An 11324-nucleotide genomic window follows, 5' to 3' on the forward strand; every position below is an offset into this window, starting at 1 on the left:
GTTTGAAGATAATAATACAATATGCAAAAGAAGATCAAATATAAAAGTCATAATATAGACACAAAAACTGTCAGGAATAAACATATCAAATATTGAAAACCATTCATGGACATAAACACAGAAAATTAAGCCATGAGCTGTTGTTGTTTACTGGCTGTCCCCTCAGGAATGTCCGGCTCTTCTTCTATGGTGAATCAGTCCTCCAACATCTCTTCCTACGTGACCATCAGACGGGCGGCCTCTGCTGTAGGCTGGGCGGTAAGCTTTAGAACCATCATGGTCTACTCTCACTGGCATCCAATGAAAACACTGTATTACGTATACTAAGTCTTGCGATGAAGTGAATACAACTTACATTATGCATTGTAACAACTGCGCTGCATATCAGCAACATGAAAATGCACTTTTAACTTCTGTTCCTAACTTTCTTCAAATATTTTGGTTAGTTGTGTTTTTTGGATAACTTTTGGTCACTTTTTTAAATAAACATTCATTCATTCAAGTCAATACAGAGGACTATTGTGACATTCTGACTCTGGCTCTGTATCCTGAATGAGGCATTCCAGTCTTCTATGGTTCTCTGTACGCCCTGTTTTTTCCATCCCCACTAAATTTCCTTCTGTCATTTATTTTGAGTTCTTCCTTGACTGACGGCGTAGTGTGCATGACTGAACAGATTTGATTTAAATTGGATTTGTACTCAATATCGTCAAATGAGTTATGTCTGTAGCCCTCAATCAGAGCTTGAGTCTTAAATGTGTCTAAAATATTATTTTATTGTTTCTGGCTGATGCTTTTTTAACTAAAGTTCTGTTATCTCTGCCCATAGTGCATGTTTTATAAACATTCCTTCTCTACTTGTGGGTTCTCTAGCCTAAAATTTACACCTCTATCTTTTGCTTTCTCTTCCTCTACCTCTCTCAATCTTTCTCTCTCTCTCTCTCTTCCTCTCACTCTCTCCACATCCCTCTCCATCACCCTCACTCTCTCCATCTCCATCTCTCTCTATCTTCCTCTCTCTCTTCCTCTCCCTATCTTTCGCTCTCTCTCCATCTTCCTCTTGATCTCCCTCTCTCTCTTCCTCTCTCTCTCTCTCTCTCTCTCTCTCTCTCTCTCTCTCTCTTCCTCTCTCTCTCCATCTCCCTCTCTCTCTCCATCTTCCTCTTTATCCATTTCCCTCCCCATCTCTCTCCATCTCCCTCTCTCACTCCCTCTTCTTCTCTCTCTCTCTCACTCTCACTCTCACTCTCACTCTCCATCTCCCTCTCTCACTCCCTCTTCTTCTCTCTCTCTCTCTCTCTCTCTCTCTCTCTCTCTCTCTCTCTCTCTCTCTCTCTCTCTCTCCATCTCTCTCTCTCCATCTCCATCTCCATCCCTCTCCCTCTCCCTCTCTCTCTCCCTCTCCCTCTCTCACTCCCTCTTCTTCTCTCTCTCTCTCTCTCTCTCTCTCTCTCTCTCTCTCTCCATCTCCATCTCCATCTCCATCTCTCTCACTCTCACTCTCACTCTCACTCTCACTCACTCTCACTCTCACTCTCACTCTCACTCTCCCTCCCTCTCCATCTCCCTCTCCCACTCTCTTTCTCTCTCTCCATCTCCCTCTCTCTTTTTACCTTTCCCCCTCTTTCTCCCCCCTCCCTCTCTCTCTCTCTTCCTCCCCCTTTCTCACTCTCTCTCCATCTCCCTCTCCCTCTCACGCTCTCTCCCCCCTACTGCTCTCCCACCCCCCGATCCCAGGAGAGACCAAAGAGTGCCTTGGAGCGTCTGTACTCCGGGGAGCCGGCGCTGCAGCAGCATCAGCAGCAGCTCCGGGGCAAGATGAGTGCCGACGAGCAGCTGGAGAGGATGAAGAGGCACCAGAAGGCGCTTGTCCGCCAGCGCAAACGCACCCTGAGTCATGGGGACGCGCGTGCACACGGGTCGGCGTCCCGCGCCGCCTCCTCCTCCTCGGCGTCCACGCAGCGGCCGCTCTCAGCGGACCTGGGCTCTGTACGTTACTAGCAGCTGGTATCGCACACACACAAACAGACTGACCGACCACACTCCCCTCTCTCTCTTACGCTCGCTTACTCTCTCTCTCTCTCTCTCTCCCTCGTTTTCGCTCTCTCTCTCTCTCTCTCTCTCTCTCTCTCTCTCTCTCTCTCTCTCTCTCTCTCTCTCTCTCTCTCTCTCTCTCTCTCTCTCTCTCTCTCTCTCTCTCTCTCTCTCTCTCTCTTTTAAAAACGTCCCATGGATCACATCATGGACTTCATGGAGATCCCAGTTGCGTGCACCCCCAACTCCCGCTCATTATAATGGGTCTCGCTTTTGAGTTACTTGTAAAACAACATTTTTCAGAAAGACCTATTGCAGAGTCGTCTGTTTGAGGATCTACAAGTAACGGTTGTCATACATGTGTTTTTTTAAGACCTATAGCACAGTTTAAAACGGAGAACTATCTGTTCATAATGTCGATATTATTCATAAAGTGCTACATTGATAAAATTAAAAAGCGATCAATGCAATGACATAACAGGAAACAGGTAACAAATTGCATGCAATAACACACTAACAAATGCATATAATATTCAAACTCAGTACACACATCTTCCAACATCATTCATGGAATGTCTTGATTTTTTCAATCCATATTCATTCTTTATGATTCTTACCTGTTAAAGTCATAGCGTTGTTTTCTCTCATTGATCTTTCCACATCTCTGCCTCATTGCCTTTCTCTCTTACAGTATATTACAGTATGTGAGTCTTAGTGTATTGTTTTTACTCGAATATGACATCGTCAAATTAGTATTCCAGAGATTTTTATTCCCCAGTCCCTCTGCCCTACTACCTATAGTGTTTATACTAACTATCTCTCTGAACTTGATAATACCGGTCTGCTTGATCAAAACCATCAAACCGTCTCTCCTGGCTTCACTACCAACATACTTTTTGAAAGTTACTTCATTGTACAAGAGCATTTAGTTACCCGAGCAAGGCACACTGATGATATTGGTAAGGGATGTTTTAGTGAAGCCAGGAGAGATGCTCAGAATGATTTAATCTTCCATGTCGGTATTGTCCCTTTAAAGTGTCAGTGAACATACTGTTTCAGCTTGAATTAAAAAATGATGAGATTAAAAAATCCAAAAGAATGGATTTATATGAAATCCCCTGACTTGGCTGCTCAGACAGGGCTTTGGCTTCTCCACGCACAGTGGTGTTATACTATAGGTGGTTCCGGGAAGCCTAACCCTCTCTCAGAGGCGATCGTCATAATCTCTGGCTGCCCAAAAGGAGCTTTGCACATCCACACACTGTGGGCGTTATACCATAAGTGTCCGAGAAACTACATTTTCTCTCGGACCCCGCAGTCTGACCAAGTTCAGAGTCAAATGTTCACAAATTGTTTGGCGAAGACTAGCAAAAACATGGGTTTCTCTCCTGTTTTCTCTAAATGCCTAAATTGCGTCTTATTTCAGTAACATGGAAAAAATTACATATATTACTATGTTGACGTTCATATAAGATGTATTACCATGTTTGAAACAAAAACAATTTTGGGTTCACTTGCTTTTTAAGTTCAAGAATCTAAATCACTCTTTTTCTTTGGAACTGACTAGAGAATGTGTGTGTGTGTGTGTGGGTGTTAGTTAGTGTCTGTGCGGGTGTTTTTTTTTTTACTGTTTGTCGCTGTATGTCTGTGTTTGTCTTTAACTCTTGCTTTTGTTCCATATGTTCAAATCAAGATTTACTTAACTTATCTTTCCACTGACAAAAGCATTAACTTACACATTCAAATACATAACTCATAATTATTATGGTGTATGTGCCATTTGATAAGGATAATAACTGACTTAAGGACTCTGTGTACTTGGGTTTATTTGCATACCAACCATGACTTTCTAATCTTTGTACAAGGAAAGCAATAACATTATTGGTAAAACAGTATATTTAGATGTACTAATGTTAGTGAAATCCTATTTGTATCAAATAACAGAGAGATTTCACTGTTAAGAACCCAATCACTTTTTCATGTAGAAGTTTGCAAATAAGAAATAAATTCTTGTCTAATAAACACATATTGCCATGTATTTTTTTCTTTCCCTCATCACGTTTGTTTACAGAATACAGAAACCCCTAGAGTGTTTTAGTAACTTTGTCGAGTCAGCACAAGAAGTCCAAAGTGTATCCATAGGGCTTGTTGATGTAGGGAGAGCACTCCCCGATTCGTTCCTGTTGTTGTTGTTGTTGTAGTTGTTGTTGCTGTTGCTGTCTTTCTTATTCACGTGTTGTTCTTGTCTTTTCTGTCACTACTGCACCAGAAGGACTTACAGCATGCTGTGATGTTGGAACTTTCATGCATGACTTTCATGCATGGTCTCTTTTTCTATTTACGCACTCTCAATCACACACACACTCAAACGCACACGCACACACACGGCCTTGCAACCTACAGGGTGATATATTTCCGCAATATTTCTACATGGAGTTATGTGTGTGAAGGCAAGTGCACAAAAAACACCTATTCTAAACATATTTTGTGTCATCGTCTTATCGCCAATGGTTTCATAGACGTTGTATTTCCCTTGTTGTTTGTATCGTTTTTACGTGTGTGTGTGTGTATGTATGTTTGTATGTGTGTGTGTTTTGTATGTATGTGTGTTTGCATGTACGTTTGTATGTATGTGTGTGTGTGTGTGTGAGTCCAGTGGAGGAGAGAGCAGGAGTTTGACCTGCAGCTGCTGGAGCGGGCGGTGCAGGGCGAGGAGGCGCGCGGCGAGGAGGCGCGCGGGGACGAGGAGTGGGAACCCGAGCGTCGCAGCGTCCAGGGAGAGGAGGGACGCCCTGAGGAGCACCAGGAGAGACCCCGCTCCCGGTCCGACGAGTGGCTGACTTTCAGGGCCCCCGAGCCCCTAGCCACAGCCGGCACACCCCCCCACCGGCTGGAGCCCCTGGAGTACGACCTGGACCTCAGCAAAGAGGTACAGCGGGAACAGTACCGGGAACAATCCATCGCAATAAACCCTCCACTGAGACCACACGGGAAAAGATATAAAGGGCAGTGGAAGGCAATGGTTGAGGGCGGACGGGGATTTCCACCACACTCACTGTGTAATGGTGCTTGCACACTGCCCAAACAAACAACCACACCTGTTTGATATCCACCGCACTCACTACGTAAAGGAGGGTGTCCACTGCCCCATCAAAACACCAACACCTACTACGGCATATTGGACCAATGTTGGAGCGATGATGATGATGACGTTGAGGATTAGGTTGAGGGTGACGATTGTTCCCTCATCTCCCCCAACACGTCCATGCTTTAACTCATCTTTGATGTGTGTAATGTCCTATAGCACACAATTCCATTCTGGACGAATAAAGGCCGGTACAGTTTGATGCCACATTTAGAAGTCCATTATGGGCTACGTATTTTTGATGGATGTTTTTGTGTCGTCTCACAGCTATCCACGCCCCAGAAGGTGTTGATCCCTGAGCGCTATGTCGACTCTGAGCCGGAGGAGACTCTAAGTCCCCAGGAGGTGGAGGAGCGTCATCGCAAGGTGGAGCGCATCAAAAGCATCCTTGCTAAGTCCAGGTAAACAACAACAACAACAACAACCTGAAAATGAGTGAATAATAAATGAATGAATTTATTGAATGAATAAAATAAGTTTAGATCACTGGTTCTCTTCTGTAATATTCTTGGGGTCATTTAGCATTTGTGTTTGTGACGATTGTTTATATGAGATGCCAAATCGCTAGAAACCTCAGATTCCCCCTTAACTGTTTCCATTATTCTCTAACCTCTTTAAAATAGGAGAATCTGTAGAAGAACATCATTCAGTCATAGCACTTCCTACTTAGTTCTTAATATAACGGAGGAAACACCTTCAGATTCAGTCAATATTGTGTATTCAAACGATTATTTTTGAGTTTGAAAACATGTAGTTATTCAGCATGTCCCTCCCAAAAACACTTTGTAACTGAGAACTTGGAAATTTCGCCATTAAAAAAATGCACAAAATGGTAAAAAATAAATTGTTCAAATCTAAAACAATGTACAGATATGTACCCAGCTGTTCTAAAAATCGAAAAAAATCAATTATATTAGTTTTTTTGATCGTTTGAGGCTAAAATCGAAATCGATATCGAAATTTGATTAATCGCCCAGCCCTAGGTTAAAGCTAAGATAGGCAACTCTGGATAAACCAGCCTGAGTAAGCTAGATAGTACCCCAAAACAATAGAACTCTCTAGCCTTTACGAAGACTCCGGTCATCACAATGAGTGCACAGTGTACTCAAAAGCAGCCGGATAAGTGGATAGGCCAAGTAGACCAGCCATCCGGTCATTTGATTCAGACCGAGTGCAATGATTGGCTGGGCTTCTAACAGGCCTGCCACTGATAACGGATTTATTTCGTTTTTTCTCTCAGAGCATTGGATTAACTGAATATGGTTATTTTGTAAAGAAATCTTGAACAAATCAAACAAAAAACAATGTATTCTGAAATATATTGCCTTCACTACCTTTAAAAAACTAAACCTAACCATCCCTTGAATGTGGGACTGAGAATGTAGCAGCAGTGATCCCACCAGACTTGGTTTTCTCTTTTCATTTTCAGTGTGCAGAATCTGGCGCTGGCCGTGGCCATGGATAAGAAGCCCGAGGTAGGGGGTCTCGGGGGTCTGGACTCGGCCCTGCAGGAGCAGGAGAGGATCATCACCATGTCGTATGCACTGGCTTCCGAGGCGTCGCTTAAGAGCAAACAGGTCACAGGTACGTCCGCTCGTCTGTTCAACCACCTGCTCCAGCTCACTTCTCAAAGACTCCTTGTCTTTAGTGAGGTTTCTTCTTCCTGACATGCCCATTGTTTACCTTGAAAGACCTTCGGTTATGATGATAATGTGTCTTGAAAAAAGAAAGTGGTAATGACTACAGATTGGATCAGTAAAACTCTCCAGGCAATGAATTGATATTCTTTGGTTGCGGAAAAAGAAAACTATAAAGTGGGGAAGCAGTCTTTCAAGAATCAGTGACGGTGTAAAGATGAGAGGGAGAAGGTGCAGAGCGAAGCAAACAGGGTCCTTATCCCCTAATAACTGAACATTATTCCTTGTTAGCGGAAAACCGTCTGAACTAAGACGTGTCTAATTGTGCACCATGTTGTAATCTTTGAGACGGTGGGAGGGATCTCTTGATGAGGCCATTTTGTGTGCTGATCAATGATCCAGTCCAACTAGGGCCAGGACTCTCCCTCATGCATCCCGTATAGCTGGCTCTTTGAACATTGCTCTGAACCTGCATAAAAGACACTCAGCCCCACTTTTCATCTATCTCGTAGGCTCGCAGCCGAGCGGGCTAGTTCATTTTTATAGGAGAAGCAGGAGTTGGAGTATCTTCAGACGAGTCTCTGTTTCATTCTTTTTCTCTCTCTTTCTCTCTTACCCTCACACACACACACACACAGACGCGCACACACATAGACACTTACGCACGCACACATCACTGGAGTGTCACGCACAGTATCGCTCAAGCCGTAAGCATGTGAAGGAGCTTTAATATGCACAGTGAAGCAAAGTCAACAATTATAACATTATTTCCAGCGTAGAGAAATGTCAGAGAATATAACTTGTGGCATCTTGTCAGCGGAGTCTGACTCAATGATGTTTCTTTCCCTTTGGTGTAAGAGTAAGGTATGCGGGTGCCCTTTCAAGTCTCTGAATTAAAAAGAAGATTCTTTTCCAAGGGATTATGCATGAGAGACTTCAATAATTACAAGCATTTCGGGTGCAAGTAAGAGGTATATTATTATATGGTAGATAATAATACTTATCTTTCGTAAGAAGAAAAATCTGTATTTTATCTGTACAATTCTGAGAAGAATCTTGTGTTTGATGTTGCACCAGACTCTCCCCGTTGGTTTTTTTATCCCAATTTATAAAAAAAAATAAAAAAAGGTTTCCTCATACCAAATCAACAGCTACCAGGAGGGATTTTTTTGTAGTAAGAAATCGTGTTATCAAGCATCTAGACTGAATACCTTAATACTGGATTAAATCAATGGTTATCATCGGATGGTGCATACAACAATGGATCATGTTCGTGAGATCACTGAAGCTGTGCTGTGTTCCCTGCAAATTTAAACTATTTACAATATGAAAAAAAAAAAAGTCTCTTTATAAAAAGATATACTGAATCACATTTAAAAAAAAGGATTTTTAATTGAAATGAATGAAGTTGGTTATTTCTTTGTGTGAAAGCAGCTTTTATTCTATATTTTTAAATATAGAAATACAATAAGAGCTTACGTTCATGGGTGGATATTTGTCACAAATAACGATAATGATGTACCCTCTTCATCGCTCGTTTACATCATCATTATTATAAGTGGCACTGTCATCACTATGGTTATTTTCTTACTCCATAATCACTACGAGTACAACGTTACAATCATGTGTGTGTATTGTATTACAGGGCCTGGAAGCACCTGGGTAGTGTATCTCTGACGATCACCTTAACGTCTAACACGTCCCATCTGTGTCTCTCCTTTTACCCCCTTCTCTCTGCTCCTCTGTAGTCCCGCAGCCGGCTAACCACCCACCTCCTCCGCCTCCTCCTCCTCTTCCCCCTCTCGCTCCTCCCGCTCCTCCCGTATCTCAGGCGCCTCCCCCGCCGTTAAGCAACGGCATTCACTACACGTTTGTCTAATCAGAGAACTCCAAAGTAAGGCCTGACCGCATGGCGACGCTGAGTGCTAATGGCTGGCGCAGGGGGCCTCCAACTCTTTCTCCCCAGCGCCGCCGCCGCCGCCGCGCTCCCTCTGCTTCTGTTCCCCACCCTGCATCTGCATGCCCCGCTGCTGTGCCGTCACGCTGTAAACAACTCACAACGTCATCTAGGTTAGGTAGCAGCCCCATGCCGTCTCACTGTAATCAACAACCAGACAGCCTCTCTCAACCCCCGCACTGATAATTGTTTACAATTTGTTTTGTGTTATTTATCTTTTTTTTTTTTTTTCCTCTGTTTCCTTTTTGTTTCGCTCTGCCAAAATATTTATGGACGTTTGAGACGGGAATGAAACAAACACGGCGTGGCGTGGCGTTATTGTGTGTAATTAACAAAAGGAGTGAGACACCTTTTGATTTCACACCTTGACAGCTCCCTCGTCGGCACAGCTGCATTCCACAACACTAATTAGCCCACCATCTGTAACCTGACGCCAACCAGACAATAAAAAGACATTTGCCGCCGTTACAGTATACACACACACACACACACACACACACACACACACACACACACACACACACAAAAACACACACACACACACACACACACACACACACACACACACACACACACACACACACGCACAAAAAAACAGACAAACACACACACATATATTCAGGGCCCTGCCTTTACAGTACACAAACACACATACAGGGACACGCTGTTCCAGTTCACACACAGATACACACTGTTACAGTTTACACAAACACACACACACACACTCACTCAAACACACCCACACAAATACAGTGCAGTGTCTCAACATTCATTATATTGAACACATGCAGACAAGAATGCTCATTTATGCTGCATTTCAAGCGCTGCCGCACAATAGCTAGACTTTCTGTAACTCCTCACCATTTACAGGCAAACCTTTATAGAAAGATTTCAGGCTAAGTGCCAAACAAGTTAGTGCCTCTTGAATTGGTAGCTTTCATCCCTGACTTTTTATTTCAACATCGTTGCATGATCTGGTTTGGGTGATGCTTGATTTCCTAAAGTCATTTCCAGTCCAGCTTTTAGAGGTCGACCAAAATGTGCAGTTGGTTTTAAAATGACTCTTGGTGGTATGACACAGTTCTGTGTAAACAGGTCAACAACAACATCTGGTGTCCACAGAAATGGAGAAACAAACGTAGTCACTGTGATATAAACCAACGTAACAAATGACTATAAATGTCAAAGTTAATTCGAAAATATGAAGTAAACTTGAACAGACCTCAAAAAAAACAAAGCTTTATACTATGAAAGTTGTGAACATATTGAGCTTTATACAGTACAATGTTTGTGGACAGAGTAATGCTGAAACTCTTAAGTTGTTCACTTTAGTGCAAACAGAAATGGGGGAAAGTCTTCAATGTGTGTCTTCATTCATTCCCTTATGTATTTATTTTATTTGAGTTGATTTGGCAATTCTGGTTACATTTTCAGTTGACAAAATCTAAGTGCATGATCACCATAACACTGTATAAACATTGACAGTAGCATTTCCATACCTCATCGAATAAATGTGTCGTACTGCAGTGTTACACAGTGAATGCATTTCAACCAATATTTAAACATTATATATTCCTTGTTGATCACATGGACAAACAAATACACATGCACACAAACACACGTGTATGCATGCATGCACCCACAGACAAACACACAGACGTTCCTTCTTGTTTAGGTAGACTTGAATGGAAAGTTAGAATGAATTTTTTCTTACTCTTATTCTCTTATTCTTTTTCTCCCGTAGCTCAAGCTGTTTCTCGACAATGAGGTGCTATTCCAACCCGGGAGTCATGAAGGAAATAGCATTTGTTTTGCTTGATTGGGACAGTTGCATTGGTACATAGTAGAAGACAAGTAGAAACCATTTAACCTGCGCGCTGTGGCTTAAGACGGCATCCAGCATTTCAGCTCAGCAGCGTCGCTCCCCCAGAAGTTTCAAAAAAGAGACCTGGAACACCACAAGGCTGCTGTTTCATTCTGCGAAACAGTGAGGTGTCAAAACTAATGTTAATAACTCATAACTATTTTCTACATGTTTTTGCACTTTGACCTGTACATGATACAATCGAGAACAGTTCAAATGGATATTTTCGAGATAAGAAAATGAAACACTTTTACTTGCGATGTTATATCAGATTGGAACCTTTTATTTTCAGACATGGAATGCGTGAGATACCATCTTATAGAATGTAAATATAAGGTACAAATGTATAATGCGGATAGTATTTTTTTCAAAACTATGATGACGTTCTTACTCCAAATCACTTGAAAATATATGATGTGTGTCTACACTGCCAGTCTCTTATTAGCTTGCCAAAATGAACTTTTATTTTTGCTTACATCAGAATGAAAATAGCCTTTAACACATTTTCGTCTGAGAGAAAGTGTTTGCACAATGGGAATTTATATAAAAAATGTGAATATTATTAAATATATTAACACTATTAAATCACCAGACCTTTTATTTTCAACATTCACATGTATTGATTTTTGCAATTTAGTTCATAAGGCAATAAAGACTTTTCTACAAAAAAGTTGACTGTTGACTCTT

At 42.1% G+C, this 11324-nt stretch overlaps 1 protein-coding gene across 2 annotated transcripts in view; it reads left to right on the plus strand.

The window, feature by feature from the left end:
* plekha7b (pleckstrin homology domain containing, family A member 7b) overlaps window positions 1–8537 on the plus strand; it is a 68299-nt gene extending 59762 nt beyond the window's left edge. For both annotated transcript variants that reach the window (XM_056608346.1, XM_056608348.1), the window contains exons 22-26: window positions 167–258; window positions 1738–1989; window positions 4691–4963; window positions 5447–5580; window positions 6609–8537. In XM_056608346.1, the coding sequence (XP_056464321.1) occupies window positions 167–258; window positions 1738–1989; window positions 4691–4963; window positions 5447–5580; window positions 6609–6846 (989 nt within the window). In that variant the 3' untranslated portion in view covers window positions 6847–8537. The remainder of the gene's footprint in view (window positions 1–166; window positions 259–1737; window positions 1990–4690; window positions 4964–5446; window positions 5581–6608) is intronic.
* Window positions 8538–11324: the final 2787 nt, after the last annotated feature.

Source organism: Gadus chalcogrammus, chromosome 14 (assembly GCF_026213295.1).
Source record: "Gadus chalcogrammus isolate NIFS_2021 chromosome 14, NIFS_Gcha_1.0, whole genome shotgun sequence".
NCBI classification, from domain to species: Eukaryota; Metazoa; Chordata; class Actinopteri; order Gadiformes; family Gadidae; genus Gadus; species Gadus chalcogrammus.